Genomic DNA, 23,145 nt, shown 5'->3' on the forward strand with positions numbered 1-23,145 from the left:
AAATGCAATGTAAACATCTTTTTTCATTTTGACAGCTTCATGCACATGCTCTGGTTATTTGCTGTGCCACTGAACAGGCTCAGTCTCTCCTCTTACTTTGCAGAGGCAAGGCAGAAGCACAAGGGTTGGCAGTGACAGCATTAGGGCATTAATCTAAAGCTTTCAGGTTTTCAAATAGCAGCAGAACAGAGGCAGGAGAACACCTGGAGGGTCCCCAGTGCCCTGCAGGCAGCTGTCAGCCAGCACCTGCTGGCCCAGGGCCTTGTGTGTGGCTGCTCCAGGCCAAATCTGCATCAATTATGGAACTGTGCAGATGGACCTTTGCTTGAAAAAAAAGCAACCACCAAACCCCAAAAAACATAAACATCACCCACTTTTTTTTTTTTTTTTTCTCAACAATGCAGGCTCACTATGACTGTAGATAATACCAGATTAAAGGTACAGTGAAGAAAGAGAACAGGTGCTTTCACTTTGGATTTCAGGGTTTATTTTTGGTACAAAAATAGTTAGTGCTGCCTGTGTGGTTGTGAAGAGGTACCAAGGCCAGACAGGTACTGATTAGTACAGACCAACTAAGAATGAAAGATTAGTGCAAGGATTTTGGCTAAACTTTTTCTATTGTGCCATAAAAAAGCAATTTTGCTGGGAAGGGTTGAGGGGGGGGAGGTCCAAACCTGTGTGGTCATCAGGGTAGAGACCGCCATCAAGCCTGAATAACGGGGCATAAAAAGGAAGGAGATGGTTGTGGTTAAAGATGCCACAAGCCACCCATATTTACAGGAAGGTTTGGTTTGCAACTAATATCTGAGAATTGATCTGCTGTTCCCAAGCTTGTGCTGTAGTTCATTGTTTTCCTCTCCCAATATAGTTCTGTTTGCTTTAATACCATGGCTACTATTTAAGAAGTATTGTTCACCAGAAGCATGCTTAACATAATTTAATTTATGACTGAATTGGTTTGCATGAGCTGTTTGGGTGGTAAATATTAATGGACTTTAACCTTTATATGGAGCACCTACTGCACTGTTTCCTTATTTTAGCACAGCAAAGCCTTGCTAGAGCACTTCAGGACATCCTTCTTTCTACATGTAAATTCCCCTTTAGAGTGAACTTTCAGTTCAGCTCGTGGTCTCTCTTGCTTTCCAAAATGGCTGAAAAAACACTCCAATAGAGGTAAAAGGAGAAGCAAGACCAGCCCTGTATTTAAAATAGAATTTTCTGTCTGACCCAGACTCACAAAGTTCTTACTTGGCTGTTCTGTGGAGACTGCCAAGTTCTGGAACCACTTCTGACACTTTCAGTAATCTACATTTGCAAATACATGTAGAAATCTTCCTTGAAAGACTGGAAATAAAATTAGGTCCAGTACGAAGTCTCTCGTGTTGTACACTCCAGGCAGCAACCCTTACAGACTAAAACTTCATCAGCACCTCTATAATGCCTTTTTATTTCTCCAGAGTATTTCACAACTGTAAATGCTCAAAATAGTGCTGAGACACAAGCAGTCTAAAATGAGACAGAAACATTTAACATAGCAATGTTCTTCTACTGCTGATATTGCTCCTATTTATTTTGTAATTCAATACAGCCTGCTACTGAGAAACCCTGTGCTGTTCGCCTTGTGAACAGGCCTTCTGAAAGCATTTCAAACTAGAACAGAAGTGAGAAAATTGAGTGCCCCCCAGAAACATGGACTTGAGAGTATCACACAGGAAGAGCATATTTTGGTGTCTGATTTTGTTGCTGCTGGAGTGAGTTGCACTGTGTTTTGCAAAGTGGTGCCTCAGTATTTTTGAACTCTGAAGAAAGGCAACTTGGCCTATTTTTAAGGATCGTTTCTCTTTAAATATTCTTTTCTTATGAGGCATTGTTTTAGAGCAAGGAGATTTCTAAATGTGCATTCGTTTAGGGAATATCTAAAGTTGCGTGAGAGATTGCCATAGCTCACACTCTCTTGTAAATCACCATTGAACAGTAGTAACCCAAAGAATGAACTGAAAACATGTCTGGTTTCAATTGTCGGGCCACAGACTTGCCAAAGGCTGTGATTGATTCGGAGACCACCCTTTGGTAGAGCAATGCTCTACTGGCCAGATTACCTTAAATTCTCTGGGGTTGTGTTGTGCTCGTCGTGTCAGGAATTGGAACCACAAAGGGCGCTTGGCTCTGGCTGCCAGCCAGGGGACCTGAGCTGTGTCCTGGGCAGCGCTGGCTCCCGGGAGAGCCCCTCTGTGGAGGGGGGAATTTGCTACCTTGACACAGCTTCCTCTGGTTGGGAACACACTCCTTCCAGGCAGCACAGAGTGGCTGTGTGTTATCGTTTACCAAATTAGTACTGCTTAAAGGCTGGGATCTGGGCATTAGCTCTTGGTCTGCTACAGGCAGCATTTTATTTCAAAAAAATTATGTTTAAGAATTTTTGTTATAGCTTGCTTTTCTTCTCAGGCAAATTATCTTCAGGACAGCAAACAGCTTGGTACTCTCTAAGCTGTATTCTAAAATAATGAAATTATTCATGTATTTTCATCTTTCAACACCAAATGCCTTTGATAATACAGAAACCTTCTTCTATCTCTTCTGTTTGAATGGGTAGTCCAAACCAACCCTCTCTACCTAACTGAAGATAGAGTACAGATGATATTTCTAGAAGTCATATCTATATTGGAAACTGTTTGCAACATCACAGCTTGCATATTGGCTCCACTGATTTCCTAAGCCATGCTCTGTCACAGTTAAAAGAAACAAAACCAGAGGGCCCACACCTGATTAGTTTATATCTGAGCCAAGGCTGGAGTGCTCTGAAAGAGGAAAAGCTGAAGTCCTCAAAGAAACCCTTGCAGGATTGCACACAACTGGGTTACCTGGTCTCATCCTCTGTGGTGCTCCAAGGAGAGCATAAAAAGCAGAGTTTGGGGAACTAATGCCAGATTCTCAAAAGCATGTGGATCCTTAAATCTCCTATAATGTATGGAATTAGGTAATTAATTAGACTAAAAATGTAAATATACTTTCCTAATCCACTCAACTATAATAAAGGCCGGGTTTCTCCCACTTCAATTTATGCAGAGGATTTGTCAGGTCACCCACGAACAGGTAAATTCAGTTCATTTACAAACCACCAAATTCCCTTGAAAGAATGGTGCCATTTTCCAGGGCACTAACAGACAGTACCGCAGCAAGAATCTTCCAAGTTGATGTGACCCAGCAGACTAATGTAAATGAAAGCTTGTCCAAAATCCATATAAAATCCCTTAACAGACAAAAAAAAAATCTGGGCTATTAGTCCCAAATAATTGTGGGTAAACTAAATATAACAGAAATATTTATTGTAGATTTTCAACTGTATGGTCATATTTTTAATTTTAGCTTTACAAAAATTGTGCAAACCTGTCTAGTCCATTTAAAGGATTTTTTTTTTCTGTATAAGTAAATGTTGTGGCTTCTCAGCAACTCGTATTATTTGTTACAACTTCAACTTCAGCAGATTCTTTTCTTTAGAGGCTTCCTGTACAATTCTATCTGACCTTTAGCTAAAGACCAGCCTCTCCAGGCTATATATTTTTTTCTTCTAGTTGCTTTGGCAGCTTCTAAAGATACATTTCACTGTAGATTAATGAGCTACACATGGCTGATGGGACTGTTAGAAATTTACAACCGGAAAAACTCACGGACACGCAGTTGTGTAGGGGACAGTTTCTAGCACCATTACTCACATGGAATAGTACCCTTCTCTGTTAGGCATCCTGCTGATTGAACATGATGAGGGTGAAGGTTTCTGGCTCGTAATGTATATAAGAAAATGCTGCCAGATGGCTTTAATTTGAGCCAGATTGTGAACCCCCTACTTGAAGTGGGGAACAGTTACTCTACTGGGACTGCTCAAGTAACTGTTTGCAATCTGGCTTTCTGAAAATAAACCAGGGGACAAGTCATCACTGGATTCGGTGACACATTCAGCAGACACCTGTTTTGAGATTATGGTAACTACTGGCTTAAAGTGATTTTTCCTCCAGAGGAACGGCGGCTTTACAAGGCTTTTGCAACTAATCTAGACACTAGTGCCTGTGCCTAACCTGCGGCACACCCCAAAAGCCTCCATCCTCCAGGTATGGGATCTGCCTGGAGCAGCCACATCTCTGTTTCTGTGGTATATCCCCAAATTCTCCATGACATGGATCAGGGCAAGGCTGAACTAGGCACCTGAACCCTTAAACTGGGATGTGCTCTGAGGTCTATCCGTTTGGAGGTGTAACTTCTGGTCATGCGGGGCATCTACTGATGCACAGAGAGAGCTTTTTGAACCCCAGAGCCACCTGACAACATTTGAGGCCCCCTCACCTACAGCTGCCAGTGCAGGGAGTGTGGAAACTGTTCCTCAGATCACCATCAACGCCCACGAACGGCTGTTCAAGCAGCACTCGCGGAACTTGCAGCACAGATTTAGAATTCTCTTTCCAGGCAACAAATAGGAGTTAAACAGCCAAATCCATGCAGCAAATGGATGCCTGCTCCTCCCATGGTGATTTCATTCTCAGGTTTAAATGTCAGAATTAGATTACAATTTTTTGTATGAAAAAGAAAAATGGGCTTAAAAAATACCTCATTTAAGAAGAAAAAACATTTCATGGTTAAAGGAATATACTGGTTTACAGGAGAATAAACTTCGCCCTTTTGTGGCGAAGCTTATAAATACTTAATGTCCCACAATCACCACACACTATGTGTTCTGTGAAGCACTAGAGTCCAAGCCAAAATTATGGCACAGTGCACCTTAGAAAGTAATAAATATTATTTTTCTAGAGATGTTCAGAAGCCACAAGTGCAATCCATGTGTAAACATTTGCAAGGGAGCTTTAAACTCAGGATTTGGAGTTGACCAAAGAACAACTGCAAGAAGTTCAGAGAGGCTTTATGCACCATCTGTACTTCTCCAAACATGGGGAATGAATGGGCTGTACAGTGGGGAACTGCAGAAATCCTTGCATAGTTGCTGTAAAGGGATGCAAAGTTGCTGTGGGCTTCCAGACCTGGCCTGGAACTTGACCAAGGCCAGTCCTTTGAGACATGGAGTTTTTATCTGGTCATCCTTAAATACTGATAAAACTTTATGTAAGTATACAGGACTGTCACTGGAGGAGTAGAGGAGGCGAAGCTGGACTTACAGCTGAGTATGTACAGAGACCTTTTAGATCCTTAAACATGAGACACAATGCCAGTACAAAACAATATTTGTAACGATCCCTGGGCATGGAAAGATCCCCTAAATGTTATGGTTTGTTCTGCATGTCGAACAAAGAAATTCAATTGACGCTCTGAAATTCACTGCAGAGGTTACTTATTTAACAGTATGTTTTCTCTCTCACATGAAGAAGCCAGGCATTGTCATTAAAAAGAGTGGGAAAGTAGCAGGGAAGTAAGAAAAATGTTTTCTTCAAACAGTCTCTGCTGTTCCAAAGCCAACATAACATGTAATTTGTATAGTGTGTAAGAAACCCAGCAGATTTAGATTCTTTTTGTGTCTGTCTAGTTTCTTCTGCATAAGTTTTACAGAAATCTGTTATTTAATTTTGTATTGTACACGCAAAAAGGCTTTCAGCATAATCCTTTTTAATTGGTCTTATCAAATGAAATCATGGTCATGCAAGTTTAAGAGATTTTGTTCAGCAAACATCTGCAAATAGTATTCAGAGCTACAGTATAAAATTTCCTTTGAGTTTCTTCTATGGCTTTTATGTCTAAATTTTTCATCTAGACTTCGTTTTCTGAAAAAAAAATCAAGATAACCTGTATAAACAACTCAATTTTGCAGAACTGTAGAATTTTGTTTTATAAACCAGGTATAAGGAGTATAAACATCTGTAAGTTAATAGTCTTGCATTGCTTCATGAAGGGGAAGTGCAGGGACAGTGTAAGATTTACAACCTTGCAGTTTCCCAGGAAAGCGCTGTAGAGTGCATTTACATGGTTCATATCTTCCTCATGTACAGACAGGACAAAGTTATCAAAACTCTTTCTATGGAGATAAAGAGCTGGCTTAAGATATCTTATTCCATCCGGTTATCTTCTGGCAGTGAAATTAGACAATAAGATAGTCTAATACTGTCTGATACCACTGGGGTGCAAAACAGGTTAAAGATTCAGGACCTGGTCCTTGGTCAATATATAAAATTTACAATCACTCCAGATGGACAGATTATTTAAGTAAGTGTCAGTATAGACAGATATGTTACAGATCTGTGTACATCCAATGTACACATTCCTGAAAGCAGTCATGGGAAGGACTGACAAGGAGGTAATATGGCTCCAAAAGAGTACAGGTATTAGTGCTACAGTATGGAAACAAGGAAGAAAGATTCTATGTAATTCTTACAGAAAGATTCTGATCTCAATTGGAATGAAAGCAAATTGAATCATAAATTCTCTATTATTTGGTATTATTAGCAACCCTACTATATGCATCCAGGATCCATTTCATGTGTGACAATGCTCATGACTGCGTGGTATAATCCTAAACAATAATACATGGGAAATGCTTTAGATACTTAATTGTTCATCTTCCCCAACATCTTCCAAAAAGAAAAAGAAATAGTAGTAGTGACAGGAACTTTCTCAGGAAAGACCAAGATAACTTGCTGCCCAGTGCCTGTTTTAGGAAGTGATCGTGTATTTATCAGTTAAGAACAGAAGCACAAGCCCATCCATGCTGGTATTAAACACCAGTTAAGTGATCTATTATTTTCATCATTTTAGAAACAGTTCAAACAAAATCAAAGTTTGCTCTATTTTAAATTAAAAGAATGAAAATATCAATTGATTATGGTATCAATTCTTTCACTTCCCAACCAAAACTCCAGCCAAGCATTCTGGCAAGACTTCCACTTGCACTACTTATTAATGCATAAAATTTTTATATAATACAAACATTGTACAGTAAACCCCATCATTTCATATATGCTCACCATCTTGCATGTTTTGACTAAGGATCTGAGAGCGGAGCTCCTCCAGGCTAATTCCCAGGCATTTACAAATTTCCTCTGTGCTGTAAGGCTCAGGATGTAATACCTCCTCGACAATGGTCAGCATTTCCTCTAGGCTAACTCCTAGCTTGGTTTGCACATCATGGAGTCTCAACATTTTTCTCCACTCCAAGCCTTTTGACTTTGAGAGAAGCTAAAATTAAAAAAAAAAAAAAGAAAACAGAAAAATAGAAAAATATTGTGCTTTCCTGTTTAAAACTATTAGTTGTTTGTAAGTATAAGACCCGTTTTCTTTTTTTACTTAATTGAGAACCATTACAACATAATTTCTATCAGTACAGAGAAGTCAATACTTATATTTATTATTAAAGGTCTGTGAATGACAGATATTCTCTCAAATCAGATACTGCCTGTAAAAGCCCTACTGGCATCATTTGTGTGGTATAAGATCAGTGATTTATCCTCTTCCATGGACTTTGTTACTTCAAGCACTTACTAACTTTTTACAATCCCATCTGGACAACTGTTTATACAAGTGCTATCTATGATGTTGTAACACTGAAAGTCCTTAAAAAGTCTATTTCCATACTATTAGTATTTGCTCTAACATTTCAGTTTGACATTTCCAGTACACTCCTGGAATTTTCTGATGAACATTTGAGGTTGTCATTACAACCTTTTTTCATAATATGAAAAATATGAAAGTGGTCAAGATTTGTGAGGAGAATAACCATAACCTTTTTCAATCTCTGGAGTTTTAAGTGAAATTTAAGTACCTTCTTTAACATCCAATTTAAAGGAACTTTGAACCTTTACAGGAATGGTACACTGTTGGTCTGAATCTGTTCCATTCCCACATGGCTGCTGTGATATTCATTAGTTATATATGCATCTGCTTTCCCCACTCCTGGAAATGATACCATGCTTTGTGTATCTTTGTGATGTTTTGGCAGTTGACAGTTTTTACTTCAACACACCAGAATCTTGAAAGGCAGAATGTCCAACAGGCTTTTCTCTGGAAGGCTGAAATACCTGTTCATGTTTTCATGTGTCTAATGAAAGTGGTAAATCAGCTTTCCTCATAAGGTAAAATATTTTCATGTTATGAATTATAGAAGAATAGTCAGTGATCATTGACATACTACCTGTAATTTCAACAGATTACAAAGTAAAACAAGTAAAGATTAGCAGGAACACACCAATATCATTTTACTGTGTTCATAAGCACACAGTGTATCTCTAGTGCTGCACCGTTTAAATTGAATTTAAAACTTCTAGATCCAGCTGTATGTCTGGAAAGAGTTTAAACCAGAAAGACTAGGGAATGAAATCCTTTTTCTATACAAATCAGAAGTCAAACCTTTTATGAAAAAGGCCAAGATTTCACCCAGTGTATTCTTTTCAATAAGCACCAGTTTGGACTGAGATTGATTTGAAATAATTTGTCTTGATTCAGCTAAGCCATTTAATTTTCTGGGTTAAAAAATCATGGGATTTACATACATGTCTTAGAAGTAGTTGCTTTGTTTTGTGCAAAGTTACACATGAAATTTAAGCAGATCTGCTGCCCAGCTATCTGCTGTAGATTCTCAGTCTCCTCAAACAGTGCTTTTTTTGCAGGGGCTCTTCCAGTTTTGCTTTTTTGCAGTATCTAAAAATTAACTACTTTTGGTGCCATCTAGTGACTTTCTGAGATTTATGTGAGGCTCAGCAGAGCAAAACAAACAAAATCCTAATCCTATAACTTTGCTGCCATTTAAAACACAGTTTTATATGTTCAGTGGTAGAAAAAGAAGCAGAACTGTTTAGTGCCTAATGCAGAAATCAGTGTGAAAAATTTTTTTCTGTCAGAGACTGGTTAAGTCACTTCTGACCTCCTTTTCAAAGGCTCTGAGTACCTAGAATTCTACAGCCTTTATGTAATCTGCATTTTAGCTTACTTACTGGTAAGTTAGAAGAAAAATTACTGCTTCATTTTAAAAATGTTGTATGTTGGTACATATAGATCTTCTTCAAGGTGCTAAATGAATGGAAATTATTTTCCTCATGCTTTAGTCACAATAGTCAGCATCCCCTGGATTTTATTATGAGAAGTTAAACATAATTTACAAACAGTAATATTCTATAAGACAACAAAATTTTTTCTACTTCCTTTTATAATAAATAATCCCCTGCAGAAATAGGCCACATGTATTGTCACATCTGTTCCCATTTCTGTACTTCAAGGGAGATGCTGTGTTTCAGGCAAGCCTTAAACTACACTGGGGTTTTACAGGTCAAATGTTCCAAATGGAAACTGACCCTGTTGGGCCAGCGGGCACAGCTTTGCTGGAAAGATCTATCCTGCTTATAGCAAAGTTTTGATTCTGGGAAAAATATTATGGGCAAACAGAAATGTTTTTTGAAAACAGTCTAGCTGCAGCAGCTTGAATTGTAATGGACATGGAACAGAAATGGGAAAAAAAAATTCCATTTCATTCATGTACAAAAACTAATCCAAATACTTCTTCCACAGTTGGATATTTTCTTGATGATCTCTGACTAGATGGATTAAAGATATGGACATCAAGCAGCTGGCTCTTAGATGCCAGGATATAGAATCTCTGGGCTTTATTGTTCTTTATTGTTCAACACAGGCACACAGGAGAACTGTAAGTAACTGAGAGGAAAACATACTTGGTAAGTGATGGGACAAATATAAATACAAGAAAGTCTGACTAGGAATAAGTCCAGGAATACTTTTATTGCAACATCACCTCCTTACACGTAACATTTCTATAATGCCACTGGAGCATCTGTGCCCAGGAGCTGATGGTGGCTCTGCAGCTGCAGAAGCTGCTGGCCCCACACCACACTGAGGGCGAAGCAGGGAGAGTGTGGCGTCCCCAGCCTGCTCTGTGCAGCCGGGAGAGCGCGCAACGAGGGACAGGTCAGTTCCCCATGGAACTGTGAGTGCTCTGCACAACAGAAATGTCTTTAAACTCACTCTAACAGAGTGCAGGACAGCACTCAGAGGCTGCTACAAGAATAGAGAAAGGGAAAGAAAAAGGCAAAAGAATGATTCTCTAGAGGGAAGGTAAAGAAACAGAACCTAAGAAAGGTAATTTGCCAGGATGATCAAGAACTCACTTGCTGTAGGACAGACTGATACCAAAATCCTCTATACTAATGCTAGCAGGGATATGTTCTGTTGGAATCTTTACCTACATCGTAAAGCAGTATGAAATTCTAGAATTACCTAAAGCAGAAAAGGGGAAAAAAAATCCTGTCCTAAGGCACTTCCGATGAGAACTTCTTTTAAAGCATTATTGCAAGGCCCAGCACGTTAGTTCATAGTTCCATTAGCTTAATGGTGCTTAAAAGACTTCCCTGTTTCCACTTACATACCTGCCCTCCTTCACCCCACTGTGACCTCTTCCTAAAGACAGTCTTTTCCTGGCTCAATGTATTTTTATAGTGTGTGCAGCTTTCCATCTGGGTAGCATATGTTCAAAACCAGACAGGTGTATGTTGTTAGTCTCTTTACAATCAAGCATCTGCTAAAAGTACATTTTTAGAGATTGCATAGCTAACAGGAATGTGAAAAAAAAAGATGTTTCCTTACTACCTCTTCAGTTTACTGTACAGGAATAATAATTTAAAGCAATTAAGAAAATTTGATTCAATTCACGAAGTCTGATATGTGGAACAGTAACTTCAAAAGCTCTCACAGCTTAACACACTCATCGTACAGTGCCTTTTAGAATAGATGATATGTGAAGGCTCTCTATTCCTTATGAAAAAAAATAAAAGAATTTACAAAAGAAGCTCCTTTTAAAAACATATATTTTGTCAATTAGCAACCCTAAATTAGACTTTTATCAGTTATTACAGAACTAACAAATAGACAGGTCGTTATCTTCATTTTCTTAATGGCTTAAAAACTTTCTTATTAACTTCATGGACAACAGCTTTAACTGTGGTCATTGGGACTATTCCTTTTATACTTGAATTTAAAGCCCATTTAAAAAGTCATCTGAAATTTAGCTTCCCTCCTCAAAAATATCTCAGCACATTATTCTATAATACATTTTGTCAGTGTCTAATCAGATCTTCAACTATTTTTTTAGCACTAACTAAAACTTGTAAGAAATTGTTTTTTTATGGAATCATGATGCAAACAGATATTCAAAGTACTTTTGACTATTGCTCAGATACTGATCTAATGTTCTGTGGCAAGGAATTCCACACTGCATTTTTCAAAGCTTTCTTCTAGACTTTGTGACCCACATTTTGTTCTTTCCCAGAGCATCCTGTGTTGGGTACAACTGCAGTGAATCTTTAAGCTTACTTGTCATTTAATCTTATCAAAGAAAAAGTACTGTCTTCCCATAAAAAAATCAAATCAAACCCTATATCTATACACTCATGAACATACAAAATCCAGAACTAAGCAGAACTAATTGAACTCCCCTGTTCAATTTCCATACATTTTAGAGATAATTTCAAACTGTAAACTGGCAGTACAAGTTAAATGTTGGGGATTAATTCAAGCCTGTTTTTAAACTTTACACTGACATACATGCTACTAATCAGCATTTCTAATATCACTCCCAGGCCTTCAACTACTAAATTGGATGTTCTCTAAATCCTAGAAAATATACATCTATTGCCATATATACATAAAAACATGTGACCATACTGGTTGCTTTCCATTATTTGTCATTCAGATTTAACAGAAACAGTCTATCTTATTAACTGGGAATATTTTTTTTCTGAAAAATAGACTTACTTCCTCCACTGAAATAAAATAAAAATAAATCTAATAGAACTAAATCACATAATCTTCTATATAAGGACACAGTCCTTGCACTTCCATTAAGCCTGGCAGGACATCTGCTCTTGCAGATGAAAAGTGTCTGGTTCTAGAAAGAAAAATTGTACTAAGAGTAGCACCTAGCCAGGTGTTAAAGACACAACTAGTCAGAAGTGGAAAAAAAGCACATATTTAGATGAAGGTTTCATTAGAGTTTGACATAAGCCATGCATTACCTTTGTAGCCAGCCGACACTCCATTACCCTAATATTGTAATGAGAAGTTGCTGCTTTATTCATTTCAACACAACTGTTAGCAATAACAAACGTTGCTCCACTTGGAAGTCTAACATCAGTTGCCCTCAGTGGACTGAACTCTATCAACTTGGCCTATTGAAAGAAAAATGAATGGTTAGTTTTAATTTACTACTAGGTAACAGTGCACTTAGCTCTATAAATCAATTGCAAATTTCCATGTTTTTTCTCTTGAAAATCCAGGGACAGTTAAGGAAAGAAAACTGACATGAAACAGCAAGAAAAGAGGTTTAACCTCATTGGTCAAGTTACACATACATTTCAAGCCTTTCCCTGTAGCTGGATTTTAAAATGTTTCCATTAAGTCTTTGGGTTTTTTCAGCATTTTACAGAACCCCACCCAACCTATTTTTCTTGCCTGTTTAAGACAACAGTTTCACTTTGATCTGCAGAGAAGTACCAGGCCTGGCTGAAGCTAATGTGCGTGCCACTAGAAACAAGGGGCTTTGCATTCCCTGCCCCTTCATCAATGTCCATCTCCCCCTCAGTCTTCTGATTCTTCACTACAGTGAGATTAGTTCACTGAGGTACAGTATGGTAGCAACATTTTAGGACTGATTTGAGGCAATGATCATGGTACATACAGACAATCAAACAAGAAACTAAATAAAACTGTTAAGAATGTAGTTACTGTTTCCTGCTTTCTGACATAAGAGACTGCCTTGCCTCACATATGCTTACACAAGCTGCGTAAGATGTTCCCAACATTTGTGACCTTTTCATGGAATAAGTTAGGCATCCATTAATTAAATAATTCAGGATGTAATGTAATCAAGAGATTAAATTCACATCTGGTTTTTCACTGGGATAAGTTGTAAATCATGTGCCCTACTTTGGCTTCTTAGAATAGACTATAACTGTGCAAGCAGGGGCGTCTTATGGATTTTGGCATTGTTCATCCCCAGAGAGTCCCTTGAGCAGCTAGAGTGCTAAATAAACAATGACAAATCCACTTGTACATTATGTACAGCATGTGTGTTACTCCCTACCATTGAGATTCTGGACCCCATCACAGAATTACTATCAAGACAGACAGACTTGCTTACATTTAAATATACCCTTTAATCTGCTACATTAGACCAGAATGTATCACTAAGCTGGTCTAGTGTCCTGATTCTGACAGTAGCCATAAATGGCTATTTAGGGGGAATATAAAAATAGAACACATATACAAAGCAATCTTTTCTTGGGGTATGTTTTTCCAGACTCCCATAAGCAAAGATTACAATAGTTGTACTTACACTGGAAGAAACATCTGACTATTATGTCAAATACCTACATATAGTTTAACACTCTATTACTATATCCACAAAGGTCTTTTTTGAATCCTTTTAAAAATTCTGCCTTCCATAATGTATGGTATTTCTCAATTTGACAATTAATGTTTTGGAAAAAAAATCCGAACTTCCTTGTTTGTTTTTTTACAAGCTGCTTGCTAATGTCATTGTGTTTCTTTTAGTTCTTCAGTTATGAAAAACACTGAATCCTCCATTTACCTTCTCTTTACTTGTTTAGGGAATTTGCAAACTTCAAAGTATCAGCCTCAAAGCTTTTTGTTTTTCAAGCTGAAATGTTTGAAATTATTCAGTCAATGGCCAAATTTAAAAAAAAATAGCTTTGATAAACCTCAGTGTCCTTTACTGTACTTTTCTTGTTTTTAAAAGATGGGAGGCTAGAGCTGCATTCAGCTGCAAGTATACTGAAGCAAGGATCTTTTCTGGTTTGTTCACAATTTATTTTCTCATCTGTTCTAACATTTTCTTTCTCTTTTTGGTCACAACTGCTATATATCAGAAAAGATTCCATTTACTTAAGCATCTCTGTGTATGGCAGGAAAATACGCTGCTTCCTTCTTTCATTATTCATGTAGCTGTGTTTTTACTAACAGTATAAACATGAAGGAAAGGTGTAGAGTAGGTACAGGTGATGTGAAATTGAAAATACATGTGTCTCATGATGGCATTAAATGTTTGTGTAATTCTAGGAAACAGTTTTATTTTCTGTGTAAGCTCATCTAAGACATGTCATTAAGGAACAAAAGCTGTAGAGATATAATGCCACACTCATAAGGAAAGTAAAGATTCTTATGAAACACTACATTAATTCCAGTGACAGGTCTGAGGTTTGAACAGTTGCAGTCCTGTGCACCTTCTGGGACAGCAGATGAACCTCACTGTAAATTCCACTGCAGGCACTCATGCATAACTTGGCAGGTCCTGTTTATCACAGCTAGTTCACCTTCTGTCACCACGTTTAAGACTGCTAAATGCCTTCTACATCAAAATCCAGCCACAGAATTGTCTGGAATTAGCAAAACTGGTGAAAAAAAAAGTTTCTATTGTCTTTGTAACTGAACCTGGCAAAACTTCCTAGAACTGTTTAGTTATAAGAAGTTTCAAGAAAGCATTTTTGTAATAATTATCCCATTTGCAGTGAATACAAGGCATGCCGACCATTCAGATTTCATTATATGGGAAACATTCTAAGTTCAGCATGAATTAGTCAAATAGTGAAACCTGGTGCTCTTCTAGAGTACATCTTTCCCCACATCTTTTCCTTCCTACTTGCCATTTCTGATTTTCCTCATCATATTCATTCAAACTTGTCATACTCAATTGTACCTGAGTTTATAGATTTAATTCCCGGTTCATTTGTACCAATGGTGCTTACAAAGGTATTCCAGTTTCTTATCTTCTTTCTCTTCTAGATACCAATGAAGGTTTTTTTTGCTTACATAAATGAATATTACATTGTTAGTTTAGATTACAAAGGTGCACATACAGTTCCTTCTTCTGCCAGAAAAGAGATTGACTGGTCCATTCCTCCGCCTTCTGTGCCAATATAACGTTCGCTCTTTGTGCAGATTTCTGCAAGTTCCACCTGAAAACATAAGAACCTTCAGCCACAGTTAAGGATGATAATTTTTTCTGTTGACATATTAATTAGTGAGAAAAAAAAGGAAACAATGTCAGTGTTCTTAAACTATTATCTCTTACACATCAAATAACATAAGCTGCTATCAACCAGGATGCCACATGGCCCCTTTTCCCTTTTGTTCTGAAGCAAAAATGAACCAACTACTCAGCCTCCAGAGGACCCACCATAGCCAAATGCTTTTCAGAGTATCCTTGTTTAGACATTTAACTCTTGCAGCTGTCCTCCTCCCACCTTCCTTATGCACTTCAAATCCTACCATCCCAATAGCTAATGTTTTGTTAATTAGATTAATCCATCTACAAGTGAATCTCGGCAAAAAATTGCAAGTTATTACTCCATATTGTTTCAATGTACTGACTCCATAATCAGAAATGACTCCAAAACTGTTTCCCACTGCAGATACTGAAGTCAGTGATGCCTGTCATGTCTCCTCGAGATACTGTACTCTGTTTATCTGAACTAATTCATACCTATGTGTGATATGCATTCCTTTGTGACATTTTAGGCATATCTTTGTGCACTGTAATACCTGCAGGTCAGAGGATACTATGAGAGGGTAGAATTTCAATGTTGTAACTGTAAAAAATAATAATTAACAGTAAAGCTTTCACCTATCAGGCCAAGTCAAAACAAAACACAAGAGAAACCTTGGAAAATGGTCAAAGAACACAGAGTAGTCAAAAAGAAGTCAAAAGGAAAGTATTTGTGTCCACCTATTATGACCCCTACCAGTTTGTTTTTCTAAGCACAAGGTAACCACAGGGAAGATGAGAAGAAAACTTTAGAAAAGCCACAGGCCGTTTTCCAGTCCAGTGGCAAAGTCAGATTGAGATTCCACAGTCAGGATGTAGCATTACAGGACTGAAACAAGCTAAGCAGCAAGACAGGGACACTAGCCAGCACACAGCTGTAAAAGGCAGCAGATAGGGGCAGTAAATCACAATGCTGAGAGGTATGTGCAGGGTGCCTGCCTGCTTGCTTGCTCAAGTCCTGTAATGGCCCCACTGACACAGCTGTAAAATTGGTGCTTAGATGAGTGTAATCAGGCTGAACTGCTTGCAAATGCACTAACAACCAATTTACTCAGCTCACAATGCAGTTGTGGCCAATAAGCCTTAGGCTGATAAGCAGAAGTTATCAAAAAACATTAACAAAGTTACTCTAAAACTATGCAGAGTATATCTCTTTGAATCAAACATAAGAGGTAAACGACCTCTTACAAGAAAAAGACCATTAATGAGAGAACATTGAAAGTACAATCAGTAAAAATACTCTCCTTTCCGGCACTGCCTTTCCTTTGTGTATTTTAAAGATGAGCTGAAATAATGTTTCTTTTATTTTTTGAGAAACTACAGAAACTGCATGCATTTCAGTGCTCTTTCTTCTTGACAAAAAACATTTCCCAGGTTCATGAAAATTCATTTTTCCTCCCTGTCCCACGTCACTTAAGTCCTATTTCTAGACTGAACCTCAGATCTCTTCATCCCATCAATGAAAGTTTAACATCTAGTTACTGTATCTCCCTATTCCACTATGAGCTGGAAATAATTCTGAATGAAATGCTATGGAATGTTATGATGCTTTTTTTCCCATTTAATGATAAAATTCTCAGCAACAGCTCCACAGAAAATAACAAACCTCCACACACAGCAGTCTCTAGATGCTCACTCCTTTCTACGTAGGAAGATGTGCCTATTTACTAACAACTGTTGCTATGACAAGGGAATGCCTGCATGTCTCAGCCAGTTCTGCTGAACCTGCCTTTTGTCCCTCTGAGAACTCAGCAATACCACATCCCTAATTTTTGTTGCCACTGGCAGGAGCTTTCAGACTGGAGCTTATGAGTATTACTCACTGGATGAGAAGACCATGCTGGCAGATGGGCCATGCGCACTCAAGTAGGAGCTGCAGTTGTGCAAACCTGGCCTGAAGTACAGCTCCTGAGGTACTCACAACATAAATCCCATTCTTGGGCACAGCTGCCTGAGGTATTACTTCATCTGCAACTGCCAGATAAAGCTTGGCAAAGTCAGAAATTAGGCATTTCACTCTTCACTTAGTCTGGCTGCATCTCTATCTCCACATACACATCAGCTACCACTTGATTGCCTAAATTGTTTAGACTTTATGAGCCTAGGCTTATTAAGTAAGTATCAGGAGAAGTCTTGCAGAGGAGGAATGTTAACCATTAGGACAGTGCCACTCCCCTGTCCCTTTACAAGGTCTGGTGAACTGTGCCTGGTTGAGCGCCGGGCCTTGCTCGGTCCCGGCTCTCCTGCTGTACTGCTGCGTATGCTGGGCAAGCAGCGCTGCTCCAGCTTGAGCAACTTCTGTTTTGAAACTTAGCAAGGATTGGCAGGACCACCAAGTAGTAACTGGCAAGGGTTGCAAAGAACCCTGTCCACAAGACAGCCCAAGGCATCCCTGAAATATTATTTGGTTTCTAATTTAAATGGGTCCTTGCTGACACAGGCTGGCCTTTAATACTAGGATGAGAAGCATGTGAATGGAGAGGAAATTGTCATCTGTATAGAGAGTAGTTTCTACTTACTGTTGAGACAAATGGGAAAATGTTTGCCTTTTTGCTAAAATGAGTGAAAGGGCAAAGTTTCATTGGAAACTAATGTGAAGACTAAACTGGAGAGTCTTGTGTACATATTTGATACTTGGAAATGTCTGAATGGATATGACTGAAACAGTGAACTGAATTTCAGGAGGCCTGGGCTCAATTTCTAGCTCCACATTAAGTTTCTTGTGAGTCAGGGAAAGTCACTTTAATTCATCATGGCTCCATTTCCTCAGTAAAATGAGGAGTATTTTCCCCCTCTTTCTAATTAGTAATTGCTACTTGGGATTCTTACATGATAATGCTATAAATATGCATGACTTCATTACTAGAAAGTGAAAAAACCCACATTTTACTACACAAGTTCTTAGAGTTTAGGTTTCCACAGAAAATATCTCTAAGGGAAAAGGTCTGTGAGAACCATGTAATAATAAAAGGAAATAGCTTTTGCCTATCTTGAGAAATGCCTTGTTTCCATTTAACTTGCAACACTCTGAAGCTCTTTAGGACAGGAACTGTTCGGATCATCTGCTATTTATATCTTTTCTGTGTATGTCTGACATGTGAAAATACAGAGCTTCTCAGATACCAGATTTCACTGCACAGTTTGGCAACATCTCAAATGGCTGTCTGAACAATACCTGGGCACAGAATGCCTTCCTTCTGGATGCACTGCAGTTCCTGCGAAGTAATTTTGAGCATTCTCACAGTCACATTTAGGGGGACTGCACTCCAGGCAGCACAGCATCACCTGTCAGGCTGATACCTACCACAGGGGGCCTGACACTCCTTGGTAGACTTCCACATACTATTGTTATGTATATAAAATAATATTAGCCCTATTGAGTTCTGCACAAGTCCTAGAACAGGCTTTCTCACTGAACTTGGTGAAGGCACTTATTTGTTCCTCATGAAGCACCATGTGAAATACAGAGAAAGAATAAACCCCATCTGCACACAGACTCCACTTGCATCCCACACATTCTGATTCATATGAGAGATCACTTTGAGCCAGCCACAAAACATAGCTAGTTCTATGCACCCAAGGCTCATTAGCATGCTTTTCCATCCCTAAAGCAGTATTTCAAAAATACTAGTAAATCACAATTTAAATCTTCATAGAATTTTACATAGTTTACTTTAAAAGCATTCCTATAAGGCTGCTGTTATCTTCAACTTAGAGACAGCACAGATACTTAAATGATTTGTTCAAAGTCATGTGAGTCAGTCACAAAGCTGAAATGAGAATTCAAAAATCTCCCTATTTCTAGCATTGTGGCTTATTCTTGTAAAGAGTTGTAAGGAATATAGTCCTAGGGAAACGGTTGCAGGGTAGATTTAAAATCTTATTCATATGATGGTAATGAAAAGTGGGACAGAAATATATTAAAATCATAGTTGAAACGGGTCTGAATAGTAGCATTATGACTCTACTAAAAAACTATTTGGATATATTAAAAATTTCCTTAGCTCACCTATTGTGAGGTGTACATATGTTACTGCCCTCTGAATTTCTGTACTATTGTTGCAGGAAGCTGTTCCAACAGGACTAACTAGACCAGGTGAACTGTAACTATGGTGGGGACAGTAAGTCCTGAGCTGTCATCTACACTGTTAAACAAGCAAAGTGATATATTTAGCATAGTAATTCAAAAAGCTCAAACATCGGGAGATGTTTCCTTTGATCTCACCCCCCCCAAAAAAACCCCAAAGAACCCAGCAATCTAGCCATAAAGGGAAGTGCATATAATCACAGAATCCCAGAATATCCTGATGTGGAAGGAACCCCCAAGAATCTTCAAATCCCTCTCCTGGCCCTGCCCAGGACAAGCCCCAGAATCCCATCATGTGCCTGAACACGTGCCCGTAAGCAAGTAAGGGATTGTTAGCTCGATAAAATTTATTAAAAGGCTTGAGTCAGAATAAAATATAGAACATATGAAGATAAATCAGCCTCTGTGGATCAAACCAATACCACTTCTAGTCCTGTATCTTGTAACTGAAAGTGGGATCTTAGTATGGACCAGAGGCCAAGTAAGGATCTTATTTCCCCAGGACTTTATATTTTGATAGGGAGTTCCCTAGGCTGAATGTCAGTTCTGCACCCTTGGTTACCAACAACAGATTTCTTACATGTGGATTTGTCCAGACTCCCTTTTAACTCATGCATAATTTTAACATGTAGATCATCCAGGAACAAGGACTGCTACACCTTGTCAGGTGAAGAACTGTCTCCTTTTGATTATTAATGTGCATCTGACCAGCTTTATTTCATACCAGCTGGATCTAAACACTTGAGGGGGCAACAAACAATTGATTCCCATCCACTAGATCAATTACATTCATCATGTGATGGATCTCTGACCCTTCCTCCTTTAAGTGATTTTTTCCAGAGTCCTAACACACTTTTATGGTGGTCATTCTGTACCTTTAATCATTCCATGTGGCTTTTTCCTAAATCTTTATCAGTTTAACTATCTTGGTTGGTAAGAAAGGAGAAAGACAGACTTAACAGCGTTTCTTAGACACCTTAGAGAAAATGTCACTGTATCATTTGCAATTTTAATGTGACAAATGAGCCACAAAAAGTGAGTGTTAATTAGTGTTAACATAAGCACACTGTAATGCAACCTCAAGCAGTTCAGCACTACTATTCCACCTCTTTCCCTGAGATTGGTGTACTGGAGTCATTAGGAGTGATTATGTGACCACATCTGCCACTCCTGTGCCAAGTCCCTTTGTTTAAACCTGGCAGTGACAGAGCTGAAGCAAACTGTTCCCTTCTGCTGACTGTAGTGAGGTCAGGGAGTGGGGTAGGTGGAATGGGAACTAAAAATACCTGAAATTATTCTAGCAATACCCCAAGCTGCTTTACACACTGGCTTTGTTCAGCCTCTGAACACGGGGGAGGGATGACCGTAACATGACAGCAGCAGTAGCTGGCAGGTGAGTAAAACCTTGAAGTCTCCCTGGTGATCTGTCAAGAAACACGGAATATTGCAGCTTTTGAATGCCAGACCAAATACCATCCACACAAACACTACTTTTATAGCTGTTGGCAAGTACGCATGCCAAGTTGGCTGCGCTTCCATGGGAGATGTTTAGAATCAGTAAGTTTCATGATAGATTAACACTGGGGTTTTTTGCTGTTTATCCAATAAGAAAAGATACAACACAATAAATTAGAATATCCATAATTAAAACAATATAAAGCCACATCACTAGAAGATTCTCAGTGCATGCAATTCACTAACAAACAATTAAGCATTAAGAAATTTATGTAAATTAATTACCTAAGGAAGCTGCTGTCAGGTTTTAGACAATGTTAGTTGGAGCACTAGGAAATATCTAAAACTAACAGTTTTCAAAATGTATTTTTTAGGCTGTTGGTTTGTGAAGCTTAATTCTGAAGTCTGTTCAGAATGTATCCTATTGCAGAAGGTAACACCCCTTTGTCTAGCAGGCAACTGCACCCCTTGTGCAGACCTGGGCCAGCTTTTGATCTAAGACTCTACTAACTACTCCTGCTTTTTGTTTGAAACAATTTAAGGTTCTCCCTGATAAGGAGCAAGTCAATCTTGAGTTACAAAGAAAGAAATTACTATCACTTAAATCTGTTTTATCTTTGAGTCACGAGATTTTCTATCCAGCATGCAGAAAGTCTAATCTGGGAAATCATATCAGTGGAGATATAATTTAGTCTGACAAAGATTTTTTAGTATTAGTTGCCTTATGTGTAGTTACTCTAGATGGAGAGATTTCTTGTAATAAGAACTCATCAGTAGCTCTGCATCATGTTACCTTGTTTTGGATTTTTAATGGAAAAAGTGAATTTTCAGTAAAATGATACTTTTCACTAATATGTGCTTTTCTCTACTTATGTTTCAATATGGAACACCTCAAATTCAGGTTTAGATTTCCAGCTGAGTCTTTCTGGTCTTTCAAGTCAAAGAATTGATAAATTATAACCCACCCCATACAGCTCACTTGATTCTCTGTTGCCCCATCATTTATTTTACTTTCTATGAGTTTGATTTTAGTGATAATGAGCATGAAGACCTAAGTGTTGAAAGGTATTTAGATATCCTATGAATAAGGAAAGTGAACAGATGATCCCTTAATTATAAAAAAACCCCTAAAAATAGAAAACTAAATAATTATCTGAGTGAGGACAGATATGGGAATTTCACATTTAGTAGTCCTCTTGCTCACAAAGACGCCAAGGGCCAACTGCTCTGATTGTCACTCATGCAATAATGGATCTGGACAGAGTGTAAACTGTGACAGAATTTGTCCCTATATAACTGTCACTGTTAATATGTTCCAAACCAGTGATCAATCCCTTTCAATCTCACACAGCCCTTCAAAGAAGTAAACTTGTGTAAGAGTAAACCCCTTAAAAGAGTAAGAAAATTAGTGAGTAGGAGACAGACAAATATTTGTTAGTAAAACAGAATTAGTGTTGCTTAGTATTTTTTTGGAACAGCTCACCCTACATTACACAGAAACTTGATATACACAAATCCAGAATGACAGCAGCCAAAATAAAGCAATCTTCTCAGTAAAATGATAGTATTAAATTACAGCTGCCTCAGTGTTTTAATGTAGTTAATTTTGGCCCAAGTGTGCTAGATTTTCTATATACTACAGTGTAGTAGTAATGGTAACTGATCTTTAAAGTAACCCAGTTTTCTTCTCATTTTTAATTTTATTGTTTGTGAATGGAAGCTCCATGAAGAGAATGAATTAGTTAATGCTAGTTATTTTTAGCACTGTTATTTTCAGTGCTCCAGAATTCTCTTCAGCATGCAAATTTAAGTAACTGGAGTATTTAAGTATCAATTCAGTCAAAAGTGCTGTGCATATATTTACTCCCTCAATGGAAATGGAGTAACGGTCCCCCAATGAACATTCCTTACCATTTTGGCAAACTAATCTGAGAAGTCACTCAGACTGTTGCTTTCCTTTACAACAAATAATGTTGGTAATTTAATAGCAAATGTAGTGTAGATTTTCTATTAAATTCTACAGAGTTTGGTTTACAATACACAAGACTGAAAAGGCAGAAGAAACATTTATAGATAAAGATGAGTGTTTTAAAGTAAGAAGGAAACATTCTCCATCATATAACATATTTCAACTCTAGTCAGACTGTCATTTTTTTTTCCCAATCTGTGCATGTTTTTATATATGTGCATATAGGTATAAAAATAACTTCTGAAATATAAGGTACTATGTTTCATTTAGTAAGGTATAAAATTATGCCCAAATTTTTGAGGTTATTTTACCCCCAGGAATGCCTTTTTTTTTAATATCTCATCTTGACTAGGAATAGGTTGCTGAAAGTTACCATCTGCTTCCAGTTTGCACATAAAATCCCAATTAGCTGAACTTCATCTATGTCTTGCAAGGTAATTATGCTTACTTTTTTCCCGAATGGGAATATATTTGTCAGATAGTATCTGGATGTCCTCATAAGCACAGCAATCTTAGCAATCTTAGCTTGACTTGTCTGCCCCCTAACATGCTCAAATAGAAGGTTATCAATTTGGTTGA

At 38.1% G+C, this 23,145-nt stretch overlaps 1 protein-coding gene across 1 annotated transcript in view; it reads right to left on the bottom strand.

Moving 5' to 3' along the window:
• Window positions 1-23,145, bottom strand: part of GALK2 (galactokinase 2) — a 46,591-nt gene that overhangs the window by 7,527 nt on the left and 15,919 nt on the right. Inside the window, exons 6-8 of the mRNA XM_005521517.3 lie at window positions 14,868-14,966; window positions 12,009-12,161; window positions 6,960-7,170 (exon numbers count right to left, since the gene is read on the bottom strand). Of these exons, the coding sequence (XP_005521574.2) occupies window positions 6,960-7,170; window positions 12,009-12,161; window positions 14,868-14,966 (463 nt within the window). The remainder of the gene's footprint in view (window positions 1-6,959; window positions 7,171-12,008; window positions 12,162-14,867; window positions 14,967-23,145) is intronic.

The sequence above is a fragment of the Pseudopodoces humilis genome, chromosome 16 (assembly GCF_049639895.1).
Source record: "Pseudopodoces humilis isolate 2021_Gansu_Grassland_sample_001 chromosome 16, ASM4963989v1, whole genome shotgun sequence".
NCBI lineage: Eukaryota > Metazoa > Chordata > Aves > Passeriformes > Paridae > Pseudopodoces > Pseudopodoces humilis.